Source organism: Equus asinus, chromosome 12 (genome assembly GCF_041296235.1).
Source record: "Equus asinus isolate D_3611 breed Donkey chromosome 12, EquAss-T2T_v2, whole genome shotgun sequence".
Lineage (NCBI taxonomy): Eukaryota > Metazoa > Chordata > Mammalia > Perissodactyla > Equidae > Equus > Equus asinus.
In genome coordinates, this window is record NC_091801.1 from 43,717,560 (window position 1) to 43,740,342 (window position 22,783).

General features: G+C 39.4%; 1 protein-coding gene across 5 annotated transcripts in view; it reads left to right on the forward strand.

Annotated features, from left to right (window-relative positions):
* Positions 1-3,156: 3,156 nt before the first annotated feature.
* INTS8 (integrator complex subunit 8) overlaps positions 3,157-22,783 on the forward strand; it is a 66,980-nt gene continuing 47,353 nt past the window's right edge. For 2 of the 5 annotated variants that reach the window (XM_014841682.3, XM_070480916.1), the window contains exons 1-9: positions 3,157-4,537; positions 5,992-6,166; positions 11,995-12,135; positions 12,456-12,527; positions 13,503-13,554; positions 14,477-14,659; positions 18,504-18,611; positions 20,368-20,523; positions 22,543-22,643. In XM_014841682.3, coding sequence (XP_014697168.2) covers positions 4,138-4,537; positions 5,992-6,166; positions 11,995-12,135; positions 12,456-12,527; positions 13,503-13,554; positions 14,477-14,659; positions 18,504-18,611; positions 20,368-20,523; positions 22,543-22,643 — 1,388 coding nt within the window. In that variant the 5' untranslated portion in view covers positions 3,157-4,137. Of the gene's footprint in view, positions 4,538-5,395; positions 5,593-5,991; positions 6,167-11,994; positions 12,136-12,455; positions 12,528-13,502; positions 13,555-14,476; positions 14,660-18,503; positions 18,612-20,367; positions 20,524-22,542; positions 22,644-22,783 lie in introns of all 5 variants that reach the window. The other 3 variants (XM_070480919.1, XM_070480917.1, XM_070480918.1) reach the window with 3 other exon arrangements.

The window sequence follows — 22,783 nt, forward strand, 5'->3', positions numbered from 1 at the left end:
CAAACTCGGCCACAGCTGGGATTCCAGACTTCACAGAATACGTGCCTTGCATCAGAGCAAAGCAGGTGGTGATTTGCAAGGCCTTCTCAGGGACGCATTCCAGGGGTTTACTGCTTAGAGGGACAAGGGCCCCTGGCTGGGAGCCTGAGTTCATGAGATTCCTCCAGTGTTGATGAAGACTTAACTATGACTGCCTCCAAGAGTAGGGCTCTAAGTTTGATAAACTTAAATACCTTTGTGAACTTTCAAGTACCCACTCTGAAGAGGGCAGTTCAACTTGTAGCACTTTTTTTGTTACTACCTTTAGCATTTTTATGGTGGGACATTTTTGAGTCTCAATAAAGTACCCATAGGCTTATTGAAACTGCATAATGTTGTCATTGTGTTAGATGGTAGTGGAATCGTGAACTCATCCTTAGTTTTAAAAAAAACCTCATTTTTATAGGTAACGCATATTTAAGTGTTAAAACGTAAAGTGCTGATTTCTTAAACCTTAATGACATACAGGATTATTACAGTCTTTTGAACATATTTATTTGTATGGGCCACAATGAATAGCTATGAATTTCATGTACTCTGATATTTCTTATTGACTTTGTGATTTCTCCTTCTTGTTACCAGTGGGCAGATTTTTTTAAATTCTTGTATTTGAGAACCATCTTGTCATAATATTACATTAGTAGCTAATGAAAGTGATTCTCTGTTACTTGTTAGCTGCCTTAACTAATGTAAGGAAGCTCCTCTAATTGGGGTTTACCTGAGCACATTTTGGATTGCTCTGGCTTTAACTCTTGCTTTGTTATTAAACCTCTATCTGAAGATTTGGGGAGGAAGACCGTCACAATCATCACATATTTCTTCTTTTCTTATTTCCTTCTTTCCATTTGTCTATTCTTTCCTTTTTCTTTCAGTGTAGGGAACTTGTATAGATGAGGTAAAGATACTATTAAAGGGAGAAGATTCATGGGCATAGGCAAAACGTCACGGCCAAAGTCATGCAGGAAGGTTGTGGTTCCCTAGAGAAAGAGCCCTTATTTCAGAGAAAATAGAAGCCATCAGAAGGGAACCCTAAACTACCCACCAGCTGAGCTAAAAACTCTCCTGAGTCCAGATGCATCCTTTCTTCCTTTCTTGCTATTCCAGTGGAAGACACATCCCTTCAATCAAGAGCCAGTCCTGCATCAGTGCATCTCTTACGCCTTCACAGATGGTCTCCTCACACTTCTGTGTCTTCAACTTTTCCCTCTCGACTGTATCTTTACCATCAATATCTAAACATGTTCAGATCTTTCTTATTAAACAAGAAAAATAAGAAAACGAAGAGAAAAAATCCCCCTTAATCCCACCTCCACTCTTTACATGCTCCAATCCATTCTTTATACAGGACAGAGTAATCTGTTAAAAGATCAAAATGATCGTCATTTCCCTCCTTAAAACCTTCCAATGACTTTGCAATATTCCGCAATAAGATTCCGAATCCTAACCATGATGTAGAATCTCTGCAGAATTAACTCTTCTGCTTCTACTCCTCCTTGTCTTCTCTCTTCTCCCCAACTCATGGGGCTCCAGTGTACATGTCTCCTATCCGTTTTTTTTCTTTTGAGGAAGATTAGCCCTGAGCTAACTGCTGCCAATCCTCCTCTTTTTGCTGAGGAAGACTGGCCCTGAGCTAACATCTGTGCCCCTCTTCCTCCACTTTTTTTATATGTGGGACGCCTACCACAGCATGGTTTGCCAAGCAGTGCCATGTCTGCACCTGGGATCTGAACCGGCGAACCTCGGGCCGCCGAAGTGGAACGTACGCACTTAACCACTGCGCCACCGGGCCGGCCCCTCTCCTATCTGTTTTTGGAACTTGCTGAAACATTTTCACTCTACCCTTCCCTAACCTGTTCTCAATGTTGCAGCTTTAACAGACTTCAAAAAAACAAGTCTAAAATCTCAACATGGCATATTGGCTTTAGAGAATGTAGCCAACCTCTGACCTCCCTTTCTTTCCCCACCACCATTCTACTCCTTTCTGTCCATAATCTGGTTGAATTAGAATTATTTTGATTCCTCTAACATGCCAGGTTTTATCCTACTTCAGGCCTCTATGTAAATGCTGTAAATTCTGCTTTGAATGCTTCCCCTCCAACACACTCTGACCTCAGCAGCTCCTCCTGCCCTCCTTACCTTAGGTAACTTCTACTCACTTTTCAGATTTCTGCTTAACATGTCCACACTCATCAATTCCATGCTCCTTCACTCCCCAAACCAGGTTGTCTCTTTGCTAAATGTAACATCCTGTGCTTTCTCTTTGTAAGGACTTAGCAACTTTGGGGTTCAGATATAATGACTGGCTTTCTCATTACACTGTGAGCTCTGGGAGGACTGGGACCATGTCTGCTGTCTTATTTACCACTGGAGCCTTCACTTCTAGCACACTGCCTAGCACAGAGTAGCCATTCTAAACATTTGTTGATTAATGTGTTCTTCTAATACCCAATATGTAAAAAAGATAAGCTAAAGTTGAAATACGGGGTGGTCAGCCCAGAGCCCAGTGCACACACACCCCTCCAGACACACACAGACACACACACACACACACGACACACAGCTTTTTTTCCCTCTAAAAGGGCTCCAAAGAACCCCTCAGGCTCTAAAGAGCAGTGTTTGGGAATCATGTATTACACTGATAAATGAACGCCTAAATCCATAAAACACCAATAGGGAGATTAAATAGTTATTTTCATGGAAGATTTGGCATGTTTTATTCACCAGTTAGGCATAGAAAGCTTAGAGGAGAAAGGATGGCTCCCATGTTTCTGACTCCAGTGACAGGGTGGATGACCTGTGTCTCCACCCTTTATCAGTAGAGGGAATAGCTAAGGGACAGGTTTACAATTCATGTTAAAAATGTCGGGTATACACCACCCTCAAGGTGTCAAAACAGAAATGTCCCATGGGCACTGGATGTACAATAGGTGTGCACAGGAGATAGAACTGCGGGAGCGCAGGGAGTGACCCTGGGATGGTTTTTACAGTGAGAGGAGGACTAAGAACAGGAGCCTAGGAAATACCAGCATGAAGGAGAGAGAGAGAGGAAGCGCAGAGCCCAGAAAGAGGACTGTGCAGGAAGAGAACAACACATTCGATTTACTTGCACTTGTGGAGGGGCTATTTCCATTTATTTTTCCTAAAACTTTTCAAAGCCTTCCCTCTTCATTCTGGAGAAGATCATAAGCCATCAATCTTACCCTCTCCATCCAGTGTTGGAAGGAATCTGGGTACAGTGTAAAGATCACCAGAAGCCCTGGCTCAGCCTCTCGTTTGTTGGAGGACCTTGGGCAAATGATGACTCTGGAATCTTAGTTTCTTCATTGGTTAAAAGGTGTTCAATAAGGTTGTTTATAGGAGAAAACTAGAATCAGGTTTACGAAAATAATTTGCAAATCGAAAGACACCATATGATATGATATTAGTTAACATTTATAGATGTTTCTAGGTGTCAGGCTCGGTTTTAAAAGCTTATTTGTATCATCTCATTAACCTGTATTATCCCAAGCTCTGCCTTTAATTCTCTTATCAAGCCTAAGGTTAGGCACTATTATTATTCCTACTTTACAAATGAGAAAACTAAGGTTCAGAGAGGTTAAGTAGCTTAATCGAGAGTTTACACTCTTCAATATAGAAGGTGTACACTATCTATGAATAGACTTTTTTCTATTTAAATCGTTTGTTAATGAAAAAACACAAGAACATTACAGAATGGAGGTGAATGTAAAATGGGGTCAACAATATCTCTAGCGAGGATATCAAGAGGCGCTAAATATGGAGAGGAAGTCCTGAGAAGCAGCAGAAAGGCTGTCAACCGTTGAGGAAGAAGAAGCGGGGCGGACACGTGGTGCCCAAGACAGTGGCGCGCTTCCACGGAGAGGACCCAGGTGTCAGGAAATCTCAGAAATGGAAATGGGGAAACAAAGCACCGAAGACAAACTTTTCTTTGGTCACGGTTTGAACCTGTAGTGTTCACTGTCTTTTACCAAAACATCGAGGCCCGTGGCAACCGTGGATGAGGCTGTTTCATCTCCTAGCTGGCAATCTCCCAGGAAGTGGAAAACCCACCTGCGAGCCAGCTTCCCCGAGCCGTCTCTCATGGCAACCGGGAGGAGGTGTTGGTCCCGCCCTCTTTCTCTCCAACTCGAACAACGGTTGGCCCGGAGGCGTGACGGAGGCGCGGGGAGGCGTGTCCAGGAGCCCCGGCTCGGGCCGCGCCGCGCCGCCATTTTGGGTTGTGTGGGTTTCCGGGACGCCCGGAGCGCGGCTTCGCTCCCGGAGGTTCCGCCGATCGCAAGCTTGGGCCCGCGTCCGAGTGTCAGGTTGGAGCCAGGAGGCGTCCCTGGAGGTAGCGGCGGCGGGGGCAGGATGAGCGCGGAGGCGGCGGACCGGGAGGCGGCCACCTCCAGCCGGCCCTGTACCCCGCCGCAGACCTGCTGGTTCGAGTTCTTGCTGGAGGAGTCGCTGTTGGAGAAACATCTGCGCAAGCCGTGCCCGGGTAGGCGCGGCGCCTGCAGCCCGGGGAAGCGGGACACGGCCACCGGGGATGCCAGCTGGGCTTCTTCGACCCGGAGCCTTCTCAGCCAGCCACGAGGCTGCGGCCCAGGAGGCGCGCACCGGAGCCCAGCTCTGGCCCGGCCCTCTCGCTATGCATTAAGCGTCTAGTGCGGGGGCATCGTCGTGGGGGGCGGAGGCAGGCAAAGAAAAGCTCAAAACAAAGGCCCTTTCTCCCCCCGCCCGCGTACTGTTTGCGGTGTTAGCAGCTGCGAGGTGGTCTTGTGATTACTTGGGTTGGGGAGGCTGGCTCGAATCCTCCTCTTTACACAACCCCGGGCTGTGGTCAGTTTGGGCGTTTAGAGAGAAATCAGCTGTTCTGGTGCTGATCCTGATGCTGGTTAGTTATAGCTTAGATTCTTGTTTAACTGTTTTGTTCCTCAACGAGGGGATTTTACTAACTTTTAATTATATACTGCAAAGTTGGGCTGTAAGTTGAGAAAACCTTTGAAAGCAGGAAATGCTATACAATTGCAAGAGGGTTATTGTATAATGGTGATTAATATTCCAGTGCTATTAGGGAAGGAGGAAAAACTCCAGGCATTTCTGGAAAGAGATACTGGCTTGAAAAGGTAAGTTCTTTGAATAGCGTTTTGCTGATGAAGTTCGAATCTAGCTGTGGCTTGTTTGATCTAATAGACTGGCCATAACTGAAGGAGACTACTGTGCGAGGAGTTAGTATAGTCTTCTTGGGCCGTTTACCACCTGTATTACTTTTTTTGATTAGTTGCTTTTTTCCCCCTTTTGCTAAGGAAGATTCGTCCTGAGCTAACAACCGTTCTAGTCTTCCTCTATTTTTTAGTATGTGGGCCACCACCACAGCATGGCCACTAACAGGGATGTAGATTTGCACCGAGAACCCAACTGGCGGCAGGAGCCATTGATGCTGAGCTTAACCACTAGGCTGCAGACATTTGTTGAGTGCTCTTTGGGTGCCAGGCGCTGTGCTTAATGCTTCACATCTATCTCATTTAATTGTCTTCATAATGTTCCTGTGAGGTAGGTGGTGGCATCTTCTATTGTGCATTGACAGAAGCAGGTGCAGAGAGATAACTTGATGCAGATCCCACTAATGAAGTGTTAAAATAGTAATCCTAAAGACTGCGTTTCTTTTCTCTAATTGACATTGGTTATTTGCTCAACTGGGAATCTGCAACCGTTATGTTCTTCCCTGTGAAGTGCTTTCTTCTGTAGGAATCTCTCATCCCTTCCTCCTTACCGCCCTTCCTGATCTTCCCCTTTAATCTCAAGCACACTTCTTGTAAATCATATTCCTTAGTGATTATAACTACACAGCTGTTTGCATTCCTTTTGTGGCCAAAAACCATTACAGTGAATCCTTTTGCATCTTCATAATTAAAACTTAAATCTAAGGATTTACTTTCTTTTAAATCCTAGATCCTGCGCCAGTTCAACTTATAGTTCAGTTTTTGGAACAAGCTTCCAAACCTTCAGTTAATGAACAAAACCAGGTTCAACCTCCACCTGATAACAAGAGAAATCGTATTTTAAAGCTACTTGCTCTTAAAGTTGCTGCCCATTTGAAGTGGGACTTAGACATATTAGAGAAAAGGTATGTGAGATATAAATGAAATTTATCTTGAAGTAGTGTTTAGATATTTATTTCTGTATATACTTTTACGATATCTGCTTTTAAAATTATTTTTCTGTATATTCTTGGTAAAATGTACAAATATTTTTCAAAAGGTGTAAGAAAGTATTGGCATGTTAGACGAATTTAAATTGCCTTTTAAAGTATAAACGATGTTTTCAATAATGAAGCAGTTTCTTTTTTTGATGTGATAACCAGAGAAAATTCACATCTAAACAGTTTTAAATATTTCAGTGTACTTTTACATATCTGAAGAAAATGAAAAAAGTAATGATGGATGGTACATAATATTATAGATGATTTGCTATTAAATAATTCAATTAATTTTACTGGTTGTAAATCAATCACTATCTCCCAAAACTAATAAAATATCTTATTAGAGTCATTGCTTATTTGTTTACTAAATAGTTTCAAGGCTATGCTCAGAAAATGATTTGTTTCATCTCCTTCCCCTATTTAAAAAGAAATATCTTAGGGCTGGCCCAGGGGCCGAGTGGTTGGGTTCACGTGCTCCACTTCGGTGGCCCAGGCTTTCTTGGGTTTGGGTCCTGGGCATGGACATGGCACCGCTCGTCAAGCCATGCTGAGGTGGCATCCCATGTAGCACAGCCAGAGGCACTCACAACCAGAATATACAACTATGTACTGGGGGGCTTTGGGGAGAAGAAGAAGGAAAAAAAATTAAAAGGAAATACCTTATAGAAAATTTGGAACAATTTAGAAAATGGTAAGTAATAGAGGAGAGGAGAGAAGTGTTTGTTTTTTTACAAAGTGAAAGAAATTACCTTTAACTTTTTATTGACGTTATGATAGTTTACAACCTTGTGAAAATTCACTTGTACATTATTCTTTGTCACTCATGTTGTAGGTGCACCCCTTCACCCTTCACTTCACCGCCATCCCCTTTCCCCTGGTAGCCACTAATCTATTGTCTTTGTCTATATGTTTAACTTCCACATATGAGTGGAGTCATACAGAGATTGTCTTTCTCTCTCTGGCTTATTTCACTTAACATAATACCCTCAAGGTCCATCCATGTTGTGAATGGGACAATTTTATCCTTTTTTATGACTGAGTAGTATTCCATTATATATCTATACACCGTATCTTCTTTATCCATTCATCTGTTGATGGGCACTTAGGTTGCTTCCACATCTTGGCTATTGTAAATAATGCTGCAGTGAACATAGGGGTGCATGGGACTTTTGGAATTGCTGATTTCAAGTTCTTTGGATAGATACCCAGTAGTGGGATGGCTGGGTCATATGGTATTTCTATTTTTAATTTTTTGAGAAATCTCCATACTGTTTTCCATAGTGGCTGCACCAGTTTGCATTCCCACCAGCAGTGTATGAGGGTTCCTTTTTCTCCACAGCCTCTCCAACTTTTGTTACTTTTTGTTTTGGTTATTCTTGCCATTCTAATGTGTGTAAGCTGATGTCTTAGTGTAATTTTGATGTGCATTTCCCTGATGATCAGTGATGATGAACATCTTTTCATGTGCCTAGTGGCCATCCATATATCTTTGGAGAAATGTCTGTTCATGTCTCCTGCCCATTTTTTGATTGGATTGTTTGATTTTTTTTTGTTGTTAAGTTGTGTGAGTTCTTTATATATTATGCAGATTAACGGTTTGTCAGATATATGACTTGGCAAATATTTTTTCCCAGTTAGTGGGTTGTTTTTGGGTTTCAATCCTGTTTTCCCTTGCCTTGAAGAAGCTCTTTAGTCTGATGAAGTCCCATTTGTTTATTCTTTCTGTTGTTTCTCTTGTCTGAGAAGACATGGTGTCCAAAAAGATCCTTTTAATACTGATGTCAAAGTGTGTGCTGCCTATGTTTTCTTCTAGAAGCCTTATGGTTTCAGGTCTTACCTTTGGGTCTTTGATCCATTTTGAGTTTATTTTTGTGAATGGTGAAAAAGAATGGTCAATTTTCATTCTTTTACATGTGGCTGTCCAGTTTTCCTAGCACCATTTGTTGAAAAGACTTTCTTTTCTCCATTGTATGCCCTCAGCTCCTTTGTCGAAGGTTAGCTGTCCATAGATGTGTGGTTTTATTTCTGGGCTTTCAATTCTGTTCCATTGATCTGTGCACCTGTTTTTGTACCAGTACCATGCTGTTTTGATTACTGTAGCTTTGTAGTATGTTTTGAAGTCAGGGATTGTTCTTTTTTCTCAGGATTGCTTTAGCAATTTGGGGTCTTTTGCTGCCCCATATGAAGTTTAGGATTCTTTGTTCAATTTCTGTAAAGAATGTCATTGGAATTCTGATTGGGATTGTGTCAAATCTGTAGAGTGCTTTAGGTAGTATGAACATTTTAACTATGTTTATTCTTCCAATTCATATGCATGGAATGTCTTTCCATTTCTTTATGTCGTCATCAGATTCTTTTAGGAAAGTCTTGTGGTTTTCATTGTATAGGTCTTTCACTTCCTTGGTTAAATTTACCCCAAGGTTATTTATTCTTTTTATTGGGATTGTGAATGGTATTGTGTTCTTGAGTTCTTTTTCTGTTAGTTCGTTATGAGAGTATAGAAACGCTACTGATTTGTGTAAATTGATCCTATGCCCTGCAACTTTGCTGTAGTTGTTGATTATTTCTAAAAGTTTTCCAATGGATTCTTTGGGGTTTTCTATGTATAAGATCATGTCATCTGCAAACAGCAAGAGTTTCACTTCTTCCCTCCCTATTTGGATTCCTTTTATTCCGTTCTCTTGCCTAACTGCTCTGGTCAAAACCTCCAGTACTGTGTTGAATAAGAGTGGTGATAGAGGGCATCCTTGTCTCGTTCCTGTTTTCAGGAGGATGGTGCTCAATTTTTGCCCATTGAGTATGATGTTGGCTATGGGTTTGTCATATATGTCCTTTTTTATGTTAAGGTAATTTCCTTCTATCCCCATTTTGTTCAGAGTTTTTATCATAAATGGCTGTTGGATCTTGTCAAATGCTTTCTCTGCATCTATTGAGATGATCATGTGGTCTTTATTCCTCAGTTTGTTGATGTGGTGTATCACGTTGATTGATTTGCGGATGTTGAACCATCCCTGTGTCCCTGGTATGAATCCCACTTGATTGTGATGTGTGATCCTTTTGACATATTGCTGAATTTGGGTTGCCAAAATTTTGTTGAGAATTTTTGCATCTGTGTTCATCAGCAATATTGGCCTGTAGTTTTCCTTTTTTGTGCTGTCCTTGTCAGGTTTTGGTATCAGAGTGGTGTTGGCCTCGTAGAATGTGTTAGGAAGTGTTCCATCCTCCCTAATTTTTTGGAATAGCTTGAAAAGGATAGGTATTAAATCCTCCCTGAAAGTTTGGTAGAATTCCCCAGGAAAGCCATCTGGTCCTGGGGTTTTAATCTTTGGGATGCTTTTGATTGCTGTTTCAGTCTCTTTCCTTGTGATTGGTCTATTCAGATTGTCTGTTTCTTCTTGACTCAGCTTTGGGAGGTTGTAAGAGTCTAAGAATTTATCCATTTCCTCTAGATTATCCATTTTGTTGGCATATAGTTTTTCATAGTATTCTCTTATAATCCATTGTATTTCTGCAGAGTCTGTTGTTATTTCTCCTCTTTCATTTCTAATTTTGTTTATTTGAGCTTTCTCTCTTTTTTTCTTTGTAAGTCTGGCTAGGGGTTTGTCAATTTTATTTATCTTCTCAAAGAACCAGCTCTTTGTTTCATTGATCCTTTCTACTGCCTTTTTTGTTTCCATAGCATTTATCTCTGCTCTGATTTGTATTATTTCTCTCCTTCTGCTGACTTTGGGCTTTGTTTGTTGTTCTTTTTCTAATTCAGTTAGGTGTCACTTGAGATCACTTATTTGGGGTTTTTATTGTTAAGGTGTGCCTGTATTGCAATGAATTTCCCTCTTAATACAGCTTTTGCTGCATCCCACATGAGTTGGTATGGCATGTTACCATTTTCGTTTGTCTCCAGATGTTTTTTGATTTCTTCTTTAATTTCTTGAATGATCCATTGCCTGTTCAATAGCATATTGTTTAGTCTCCACATCCTTGTGCCTTTCTCAGCTTTTTTCTTGTAATTAATTTCTAGCTTCATAGCATTATGATTGGAGAAGGTACTTCTTCTTCTTTGAATTTTTTAAAATTTGTAGAGGCTTGTCTTGTTTCCCAGCATATGGTCTATCCTTGAGAATGTTCCATGCATGCTTGAGAAGAATGTGTATTCTGCTGTTTTTGGATGCAGTGTTCTATATATGTCTATTAAGTCCAACTGTTTTGGCTTTTCATTTAATTCCACTGTTTCCTTGTTGTTTTTCTGTCTGGATGATCTGTCCAATGATGTGAGCTGGGTGTTGAGGTCCCCTACTATTATTGTGTTATTTTTGATATCTTCTTTTGGGTTTGTTAATAGTTGCTTTATGAACTTTGGTGCTCCTGTGTTGGGTGCATAGATACTTATAAGCGTTATTTCTTCTTGATGGAGTGTCCCTTTGATCATTATATATTGCCCCTCTTTGTTGGGGAGAAGTATTTTTAACATTTTTGGGTAAATTTTGTTTTCTCCCTATATTTTTAAACAAAATGTGATCCCTTTATACTGTTTTGATTTATTTCTTTCTTTTGTCTTTTTTTCAAATAACAGAATATCATGGACATTTCCCCGTTTTATTTTTTGGATAATTCCATCATATGGATTATTTATTAACTGTGTCTCCATTGGTAATCATTTAGTTTGTTTCTGGTATTTCACTTTTATAAATCACAGACCCTTAATTATTTCCGTCCTTAAATTTTATTTGTATTTTTCATTATATCCTTAGTATAGATTATTGAATTGGTGGGTCAGGTGGTATAAAGATTTTTAAGGCACATGGTGCATATTGCCAGATTGCATTCCAAAAGTTGTATTAGCTTATACTCTCACTACTAGTATTTAAACACTTTTTTCACCACCCATTCTCCAGCCTTAAATATTAGAATTTTTTAAAAAAGTATTCTTTAATCTGAGGGGGAACCTATCCATAAAAGACTAAAGAGGCATATGAACAGATAGCAACGTGGACACAAAAGTATGATATATATGATACAGCTGGAAAATTGAACATTGGATGTTTGATGACGATAAACAATTGAAAAATTTTTAGATGTGAAATTAATACTGTGAATATGTTAAGAGTTAATTGTTTGGAGGTCCATTCTGAAACGGTTATGGAAGAAATGATTTAATGTTGGAAATTTACAGCATTATGGGAAGGAAATAAGTAATTGAGAGTAGAGGTGAAACGAGATTGGGCATCAGTTGATAATTGTTGAAGCTGAATGGTGGGCACATGGGGGTTTATTATGTTATTCTGTCTACTTTTATAAATATTTAAATTATTTTCATAATAGAAGTTTTAAAAATCTTTTTTTTTTTTTTGAGGAAGATTAGCCCTGAGCTAACTACTGCCAATCCTCCTCTTTTTTGCTGAGGAAAACTGGCCCTGAGCTAACATCATGCCCAACTTCCTCTACTTTATATGTGGGATGCCTACCACAGCATGTCGTGCCAAGTGGTGCCATGTCCGCACCTGGGGTCTGAACTGGCGAACCCCAGGCTGCTGAGAAGCGGAACATGCGAACTTAACTGCTGTGCCACCGGGCCAGCCCCCTGAAACTCTTACAACATTTAATATTTTCGTAGAAGTTAAGACAGATTAATAAAATCGCCCTGAAGATTTAGTCTTTTAACAGTATAATTATTTTCAGTGAAGTTACTAAATTGTGGGTTTTGTGCTTCTCGAGTCTAACATGCAGACATGTACCTTTTGCTTCTTCCTTTTAAGTTTGTCTGTTCCAGTGTTGAATATGCTGCTGAACGAACTGCTGTGCATCAGTAAAGTTCCTCCTGGGACAAAGCATGTAGACATGGATCTGGCCACTTTACCTGCAACCACTGCCATGGCTATACTTCTCTACAATCGATGGTAAATCTTTTCTTACACCTAAAATGAGTTGCGTAGTCTCTGTTTCATTGCAAGAGGGCTTTCAGAGGTATGCTTTTAAGGGGCACCTTAGATGCCAGAAGTCTCTCAGGATTTGGGGAACTGTGAGTCTGATGGTGGAGAAAATTTATGACTGCATAGATGAAAAGATTATGATAAAAACGTGGATGATTTGCAAAGTTTTCATTATTTGTCAAAACTTCAGATAATTTATAAAATAAATCTTCTAAGGAGTCTTGAAAAAAATAATTGAAGTGATGTTTATAATGTATTCAGTTTTCCTTTTCTTGTCTTTTCTTCAGGGCAATTAGGACGATTGTTCAAAGTAGTTTTCCTGTCAAACAGGCAAAACCTGGACCTCCTCAGTTAAGTGTGTAAGTTGGCAGATATGACCCTTACTTGGCACTTTTTTCCATCAGAATTTTAAAAAAATTTTGCAAGTTTTTAATAACCCCTGGTACACAAGGAGTAGAGCAGAAATTGGAGGGCAGACGGCCTGCCTGAAGGTGGAGTTGTTAGAAGGGTGAACAAGTCACGTAGAGCTCTGCGTGTCTAGAGTAGAGAGCTGTGAAAAGGAAGGCGAGCACCTTGTGCGTTGTGCCTTCCATGTTCAGTGTGAGCTGACTGACCTGCTCTAAAGTACTAAGATTTTTTTCATTTAGTTAAATTTACTTGAAGAGATATTTGTTCTGTATGTGAGAAAATTGTTTTAATATATGTACATGTTAGTTTAGAGTACAAAAGTTTGATCGCATCTAGAGTTTTAAACCTAATTCTTAAATTCCAGTTAGCAGTTTACCCAAATTTGGAGCTAGAGCACATAGTTTTTAACTTGATATAAATGAGCTTTTGCTGTCACTAAGTTTTACTCTTAAATTGAGGGGTTTGTTTTGATTCATTTTCCTAAGGAAGATTCGCCTTGAGGTAACATCTGCTGCCAATCCTCCTCTTTTTTTGCTTGAGGAAGATTGGCCCTGAGCTAACATCTGTGCTGATCTTCCTCCATTTTGTATGTGGGACACCACCACAGCATGGCTGACGAGTGGAGTAGGCCTATACTTGGGATCCGAACCCAAGAACCCAGGCTGCCAAAGTGGAGCAGGTGGAACTTGAATCACTCCAACATGGGGCCAGCCCTGGGTTTTTTTTTTTTTAGTGCAAAGCAAATGAGAAAATAATGGTAAATAAATGAGCCTCATCATAATTGAGTATTTTTTTAAGCATGAAAAGAAGTAGCATTAAAAACTTTGTTTAAATTCACCTTTACTTTTAAGAATGATGGTCTTAAGTTTTGAATTTTCAGTCTTTCATGTGACATTTGATATTCTCTTCAATCATTTCTTCTTTAGTATGAATCAGATGCAACAGGAGAAAGAGCTAACAGAAAATATTTTGAAAGTGGTGAGTACTGGCATCAGCTGCGCTCCAGCCTTTCTGGGACAGCATCTAGAGTGTGCGTAGATGCCTCTTTAATCTTAGGTGTTTGAAAGTTGGAAAGATCGAGATGCAGTGATGTTTAGGTTTTTACTATTAGAACATAGCTTGGTAATATTCTGAATTGCACAGATTTTCAGTGTTAATGAGAGAGTGCTTTATCACCAGGTCTGTTGTCAAATATTTCATGTTACTTTAGCAGATATGAGAAACCACTCTTATAGGTTATATCTTTATATGCCTTTATATTTTCTGAAAATTCTACAATAAACATGTATTATATTTTACAATTACTTTTATAGTCAGAAAAATACAGCAGTTGTTTCTGAATTAATCTCGTTAATATAAAAGTAGGAATGTGGGAATTTCTGTAATTTAAAAATGATCTCTGAATTATTTGTTTAACACCTACAGTGTGCCAGAGATACCATGTAAAGTGCCGAGGGTGGGAGAGGAGAGGGAAGATAAGAAACAAGCTGTATCTTTATAAAGCCAGTAGGCTGTAGTATTTTGAACAGGGAGGCAGAAAACCTGCATTGTTTTGTTTTTGTTATGTAGTGCCTATTAAAATGGCTGGCCCACTGAAGCATATAAACGTTTCTTGAATAAATCAGTGAAACAGTGTAAGTCTTTAAAGTGTTTTTCTTCATTAACTTTTCTGTAGAAAAAAAGATGTCAATCTTTTCCGATTTATGTTTCCCAATTTTTAATAGGAACTTAGTCTTTTTTTAAATTTAAAATAACTTTATTTCAACAAATGTAATTGCACTCCTTCTGTTAAAAATTAGCTATTAAGTATCCTGCAAATATATTTTGATTAATACTTTTTGTGTTTAATAATTTGCTGCTATTTTTATATTTTAATAATTTGTTTATTGAATTTTTTTAGCTAAAAGAACAAGCTTCTGATTCTATTTTGGTACTAGAAGCAGCCCTTACATTAAACAAAGATCTGTATGTCCACACGATGAGAACACTGGATTTGTTGGCCATGGAACCAGGCGTGGTAAATGGAGAAACTGAGAGTTCTCCTGCTGGACTGAAGATCAAAACTGAGGAGATGCAGTGCCAGGTATTATTTCAGTATTTAATCAGTGCATAGCAAATTTTTGGAAAATTTTATATGAGATCATTCTGCTACTTTTTTTTAAAGATTAGCACCTGAGCTAACGTCTGTTGCCAATCTTCTTTTTTTTTCTTCTTTTCCCCAAAGCCTCCCATTACACAGTTGTATATTCTGGTTGTGAGTGCCTCTGGCTGTGCTGTGTGGGACGAAACCTCAGCATGGCCTGATGAGCGGTGTTGTGTCCCTGCCCAGAATCCAAACCAGCGAAACTCTGGGCCTCCAGAGTGGAGTGTGCAAACGTAACCACTTGACCAGCCCCCTCCACTATTTTTAATTAGAATTTATTTTTGCCTTTGTCTCTGATTTTGACTTAAAATGCTGTTAAAACTTTGTTTGCTTTGTATTTAATCTGTAAATTTTATAAGACTTCACTTTAAATTTTTCTAAAATGGAAGGGAAATTTCATTTCATCTCTTGTCTCTGAAATAGTTTCCCAGTTGTATTTAGGAGACAGAATTTAATTACTGAGAATGCGGTGAGTGTGCAACTGATCTATACTTCATTCAGATCATTAGAAATCTAATCAGACCAAAAAAAATTAATATTGTGTTAGACTTTGAAAAATGTGGTCTCCTAGACAAAATACCTAGTTTTTTAGGGATTTTAAGATTGTTTACTCTCAGGGGCTGACCCTGTGGCTGAGTGGCTAAGTTCACGTGCTCCGCTTCCTCGGCCTGGGGTCTGCTGGTTCAGATCCTGGGCGTGGACCTAGCACTGCTCACCAGGCCATGCTGAGGCGGCATCCCACATAGCACAATCCCACATAGCACAACCAGAAGGACCTACAATTAGAATATGCAACTATGTACTGGGAGGCTTTGGGGAGAAAAAGAAAAAAAATATTGGCAATAGATGTTAGCTTAGGTCCAATCTTTAAAAAAACAAAGATTGCTCTCTGTAGCTCTGGACCCTAGTTCCTTTGACAGCTTTTTAGTTGATGTTTGTTATTAGATAGTGCTTTATGTATTCATGTCTTCTTTTTCCCTGCTGGATTGTAAACTCCTTGAGGTCTTTTTTTTTGAGGAAGATTAGCCCTGAGCTAACTACTGCCAATCCTCCTTGTTTTGCTGAGGAAGACTGGCCCTGAGCTCTATCCATGCCCGTCTTCCTCTACTTTATATGTGGGATGCCTGCCACAGCATGGCTTTTTGCCAAGCGGTGCCATGTCCACACCTGGGATCCAAACCCTTGAACCCCAGGCCGCCAAGAAGTGGAATGTGCGAACTTAACTGCTGAGCCACCAGGCCGGCCCCTCCTTGAGGTCTTTTTTTATGTGTATTTTGCATCTTCCTCCTTTTCTAGCACATAATCTTGAGTATGATAGAAATTCTTAAGTATTCAATGATGGCCTAAAGAGAGCCACTAGAATAGTGCCTGTTGTGTTTGTATTCTCTTTCCTTCCTTGTGTGAGTTGACATGACTTATTTAATCACCATTCCTGAAAGGGGCAGAAGTAGCTGTGACAGAGGGTTGGGAAGTATCTTTTCACATTAACTGGTTGCAGAGTTGAAGGTAATCATTTTTTCTTTTTTTAAAGATTTTATTTTTCCTTTTTCTCCCCAAAGCCTCCCGGTACATTGTTGTGTATTTTTAGTTGTGGGTCCTTCTAGTTGTGGCATGTGGGATGCCGCCTCAGCATTGCTTGATGAATGGTGCCATGTCCGCGCCCAGGATCCAAATCGGCGAAACCCTGGGCCGCCGAAGTGGAGCACGTGAACTTAACCACTTGGCCATGCGGCCGGCCCCTAAACTTGTTTTAATGACTAGTCAGTTAGAATAGTAATACTTGAAAATGTCTCTTTGATATCTTGTACTCTGTCTTTGCCTGGAGAGGGGAATTACATGTAACTATAAATGTATGCATGTGTGTGTGTGCGTGTATACAATCTGTATGTGTGTTATATATCCTATATAATGGTATATATACACATACACACTCTTGTTTTTTTTTTTAACTTTTTTAACACCCTTTTACTCCAGATGAGAGAAAGCTTTCTAGAAGGAAAATGAGCCAAACATTTAGTGTAGACTGGATAGTGCAAAGCAGTATTCTAGGGGCCAGCCCAGTGGTGTAGCGGTTAAGTTTGCACACTCCGCTTTGGTGACCCACTGTTCGCTGGTTTGGATCCCAGGCGTGGACCTAGACACTGCTCATCAAGCCGTGCTATGGCGGTGTCTCACATGCAAAAGAGAGGAACATTGGCACAGATGTTAGCTTAGGGACAGTCTTCCTCAAGCAAAAGAGGAAGATTGGCAACAGATGTTAGCTCAGGGCCAAGCTTCCTCACCAAAAAAAAAAAAGCCCCAAAAAAACTATTCTAGAGGCTGAGAAGAATTAATCTTGATATGTTGGACTGGACAGAATAGTACCTATAATGCATATCAGTAAAGAGTAGTTCCCTAGTGAGTACCAGAGACCGTTAGAGCTTAGGAGTTTAACAGAGGAGTAGGTATCTGTTGGCTAAGGTTGATTTGATGTAAATGGAAATAAGGCTGGTGGAACGAAGTTCATTTCTTGGATCTGATATGAATGGGGAATTGAGGAGACGGGTGTGAATGAAATGGAGGAGAATAGAGAAGTTTGGAGAGGGAAGTTAGTCCAGATTCCGAGATACTTGAAGATCAGGCCAAGGGATTTGAACTTTCTCCTACTCGAGGGAATAATTTGAAGACTTTTTAGGAAAGTCAGATCAAGAAGACTGATCTGTCAGCCATGTGTAGAATAAACTTGATGGGATAATAATAGCCTAGGGATCTGGGTTCAAGCCTGGGCTCTGACAGTACTTGGTTATATGCTTTTAAGTAGACATGTTGCTTTCTGGGCCTTAGTATTCTTGTCTGTAAAATAGCCCATTTGAGCTAAACGATCTGAGTCTTTGAGTTGTGCATTTGAGGAATGTAGGCATCAATTTAAGAAAGTTCTTAGAGGCATATACAAATTCTTTTGGAAAAAGACAACTGGAAATGTACTAATTTTATAGTCACTAATTCAAATTTCTCAACATTTTACTCCGGCCAGCCCTGTTACTGTAGACATTTGCCCCCACCTGCTTTGGAGAGACCCCCCCGCCCCCCGCCGTGTCTGTTCCCTTCTTCTGTGTTAGAGAATTCCCTGCCTTCTTAGACTTGATGGGAGACAGAGCCTGCTTCTATCATAGAACTGAAAACTCCTAATACTGGCTTTCTCTAGCCTTATCCTGCTTGAGGGCAAGCTTGTCACATAGGTGTGACAAACAGGTACATTTAGTTTAGACTGAATCAGGAGCTAGTAGGTCAATGAAGTGAGGATGATAGAGAATCCACTGTGATGGTGAGTAGCAGCAAGAGTGACAGTGAAGTCTAGTTTCCTGGGGCAGCCTGAGCAGGAGTGTGGCTGCTGCTGTCAGTGTCTAGTGCTTGCTGGTGGCTGCGGGTGATAGGAGCCGTGGAGTCTGGGCTTGCAGTGTCTGCAGTGGTATCTCACTAGAGCAGTTTTGGCTGTTGTCCTGGCTGCTTGTTTCCCTCCCCTCTTGTTTTCCAAGCCTGATTCTTTGGCCTTCCCAATAATTCTCTAGGCCCCCTGAAATCTTAGCAGTAAATATTTGCTGCTTAAGTAAGTCAGAGTTGGTTTCTGTTGCTTGTGACCAAGAACATCTAGACTCAGTGAACATTGTTTCACTGCCTATTGTGATATCTTTTTTTCCCTATACATATACCTGTGTTTTGCTGAGATAAAGATAATTTTGAATTTTGTCAGCTCTTTAAAAAGTTCATGAAAAATTAAGCATGTTGGTATTCATTACCATTTCAGGTATGTTATGATTTGGGCACTGCATACTTCCAGCAAGGCTCTGCAAATTCAGCTATCTATGAAAAGGCCAGAGAAAAATTTTTTAGAACCAAAGAACTAATTTCAGAGGTAAGTATAGTTGTAACAGGCATCTAAACAGTCCTTTAGAAGATTTATGTATTTTTTGGCTTTAATTTTTCTCATGATTAAAAAAAATAAGTGTTTATTGTAGTAACTTTGGGAAATTCAAAAAAGTACTGAAAACATTTAAAAAAAATCTATAGGGGCCGGCCTGGTGGTTAAGCAGCAGTTAAGTTTGCACATTCCGCTTCTCAGTGGCCCGGGGTTCACCGGTTCGGGTCCCGGGGGCAGACATGGCACCGCTTGGCAAAAGCCATGCGGTGGTAGGCGTCCCACGTATAAAGTAGAGGAAGATGGGCATGGATGTTAGCTCAAGGCCAGTCTTCCTCAGCAAAACAAGGAGGATTGGCAGTAGTTAGCTCAGGGCTAATCTTCCTCAAAAAAAAAAAAATCTATAATACCACTGCCTGGAAATAACCCCTTTTGCCATTTTAACTTATTTTCTTCCAATTTTTATTCTTTCTGTATGTTTTTGTACAGTTAAGCTTTTACTATATATACTATTTTGTATCTTGCTTAAATCTTTGAATAGACATTTTGAATGTATTCTATTATATAGGGATATATATAGATATCCCTAATGTTTGGGCATTTAGGTTGTTCAGTGTTTTTATTTATTATAAAGCTGCAATATTTGTATCTCCAAGCATAAATTTTTGTTCTAATTTTGGATACTTTCAAGTTAAAGTCCTGTGAGTAGAATTACCATGTCAGTGGTTATTAATTTTATAAAGGCTGTGATATATAAAACCAAATTGCTTTCCAGGTACTTTTCTCTCAGGGTGCTCCAATCAGCAGGGAGTTTTCTTTTTGAATTGCTAATATGATGGGTGAAATATAGTATCTTTAACAAGTTTGCATTTCCTTGATTCCGAGTAAGGGTAAACTTCTTCATGTGCTTATTATTTACATTTTTCTTTCTGCGATTCAGACAACTGAATTTTAAAGTGTATTGCTAGGTTTTTGTGTCCCTGGTGCCTAGAAAAATTCCCACTTCAATTTCTCCTTTCCTCACGAGAGAAATTGATTAAATGTGCTGGAGATTTATTTTAAATGTTTTCTAGATCCATTGGGAATCCCCATTTTACTTTATCCAGGGAACTGATCAGTCTTCTAATTTCATGGCATTTCAGATATAGTAATTTAAAACTTTAATTTTTTAAAAAAAATTCTTCTGTTTTGGTAGAAACATTCCCATTCTTTCCAATTGAGTGAAGATTGAGTTTTCTTTGCTCTCTCCCTTTAAATATCTGCCAAGTGTATGTATTTTTCAGTATTTTAAGCTTGTTTTTAACAGTGTTCACTCTTTGTGACTCAGTGTATTAATTGTCATATCTTAGAGTGATAATGTCTGCCTTTTGTATGATGGCCTGAAAACTCTAAACCAGGAGTCAGCAAACTTTTTTTATAAAGGGCCAGATAGTATTTTAGGCTTTGTGGGTGATATAGAGTTTCTATTGCATATTCTCATTTGTTGTGTTCTTAGTTTTTTTTAGCTTTACAGCCCTAAGAATTGTTCTTAGCTCAAGGGCTGTACGGCAGACCAGCCACAGCCTGGATTTGGCCCATGAGCAATAGTTTGCTGACTCCTGTTCTAAACCTTTAATCTTTTTGTTTGTTATGCTTCCTCCAGCCCTGAATTTTCCATTAGTGTTTTCTTGGGCTGTTAAAATGCACTGTGTGTGCGCTAGACTATTGTTTCTATTACATTGATGGGTAACGGTATATACCTCTTACTTTACAGATAGGTTCATTATCTCTTCATTGTACCATAGATGAGAAGCGGTTAGCTGGCTATTGTCAAGCATGTAATGTTCTTGTACCTTCTTCTGATAGTACCTCTCAACAGTTGACTCCATATAGTCAAGTCCATATTTGTTTGAGATCTGGCAACTATCAGGTAAGATGTATGATGGGCTTGCAATAGTATAGTTGAAAAGCTTTGGAAGCCAGAAGAACTGAGTTCAAATCCTGGCACCACCAGTTGTGTCATTTGGGGGAAGTCAAACTGTCAGATTGGCCAATAAAATAGTGGTAATAATGAGCCCATTTCATAGGCTTCTTATGAGAACCAAGTGAGAAGTTACAGTTTATAAACTCTTACGGCAAAGCACTATGTAACTGTTCATTTCTTATCATTGATATTATCCTTTCTTGAAGGTACAGTTTGTCCATTTTAAGTAAATTTTGTAAGAAACTCTGTAAGCACAGCTTTTAACTTTTAAAATTATAAGTAGAGAATTTTTAGTTTTATGGAGCCTGCAAGTCTTCCGATTTGAAAGTGTGGCCTTGTCGCCCACCCTTGCTGGCCACTGCCAGTATTGAGACTGAGGAGAAAGTGAGCAGAGCGGTTTTGGTAGTTTTGGATGGTCTGTTACAGAGCCCACTTTGCCACTGAGCCTGGTCGTCATCTTAGTTTGACTCATGAAGAGGGCTTGAATGAGTCTGTTCAGATTTTTATTGTCCCCTCTGGGTATATATCTTTAGTTTTTCATTGAAATCACTGGTAATTAGAATTTGTACTTTTAAAATCTTTATTGGAAACTTTCAGTGTAGAAAGTGAACAGTGCCTTCATGTTATTCAAGATGGGACTCATGACATAATAAAGCTCTACTCTGCCTTTACTCTTGTCTCCAGATGGGCTTCTAGCCCAGTTCATTCTTCTCAACTAGAGTTAATTTTTTTCATAGAAAGTAGAAGAAGGGAGGTAGCACTTCCTCCCCATACCTCTGGCCCTTTTTTCAAATTCTTTTTTTGCCCTAGGAAAGAAAATTAGGCTTCCTTGAGGAGGATTACAGATACAAACGAATGTATTAAAGACTAGAGATCTTTCATTTATATATCCCTATGTCTTGTGGAGGGTGGGCATCATTTTTGGTAAGATATAGAATCTTTAAGAAGCTCACTAGAGTGGTAAGACCTGTGCAAACACGACCTTAGAAATATTACTCATAGGTTGACACATGTTACTGTGCATATAATAAAGTGCAAGAATGTGTGAATCAGGAATTAGTGTAATGGGTAGGTAGGAAGAGGAAAATAGCGATTTTGTTGGAACTCTGAAATTTATCACTTCAGTTAGGCAGGATTATCTTAGAAATCGTATTCAACTTTTTATTTGAATAGGGTTCTCTTTCTGTGAACTCTGTATTTGGTGCTGAACAAGCACTTGTCGAACAGCTGTAACAAATGTGTCTTCTCCCATCTGGGGAGTGGCTCTCTTGCCCTGTGCAGCCCTGCCTTGCTTCTGTTGCTACGGAGGTGAAACAGTGGTGAAACAAAGCTCTTTAGTTTTGAAACCACTTTGATCAGTACTTTTGTGGTAGCAGCTGATGAGCTTTAACTGTCTCCAGGAATCCTGTTCCCCGTCTCCCCATGTTGTCACCCCTCTTTCTCTCCTCCTCTTCCGTTGCTTGAGAAAGCTGAGAAGTCTGTTTGTAATAATGTTCTGTGTATTTTCTGTGATTCACTAAATAACATCTTTTAAACTATTTAAATTTGTTAGAATAGTTTCTTAGTGTATGTTTTTTCCAGCTGAACTATTTTAAAGTGTTATATTTGTCATATTTTAAAAAGTTGCTTGTATTAACCTGTGTTTAAAGTGGATGAGAAAATATTTTAAAACTTCTTTCTAATAACATGGCTGACTTGCCTCTTATTGATTGATTCTTCCCTTCCCTTTCATTTTTAGTCCATGATCTTCAATTTAAAGAAAGGTGGGGTTATTTAATTTTAAAATTTTGGAAAGAGAAGATTTTCCTAGTAAGATATTTTTATGATTTTCTTCAACTTGTATTTTCCATTATACAAAGACTTTTTAAAAACAATTTTTAATTTTCTGTTTTTTGGAAAAGACTTTTTTAAAATAAACTTCACCCTGATTTTTGAAATGGATGCAATTTCATGCCTGTCTTCTAGGAAGTTATAAAGATTTTCATTGAAGATAACTTAACCTTCAGTTTACCTGTCCAGTTCCGGCAGTCAGTACTAAGAGAACTCTTCCAGAAAGCTCAACAGGGGTAAGTAAGTAAATTGAAGAATTTCTTTTTGATTTTTGAGTAAAAGAGCAAGTATGCATTTTGGGTTTATCAAAAACACACCTCCAAATGACCTAATAAGTCTGTGACACAGTCCTGTCACTTTTGTTAGGACATGGGAA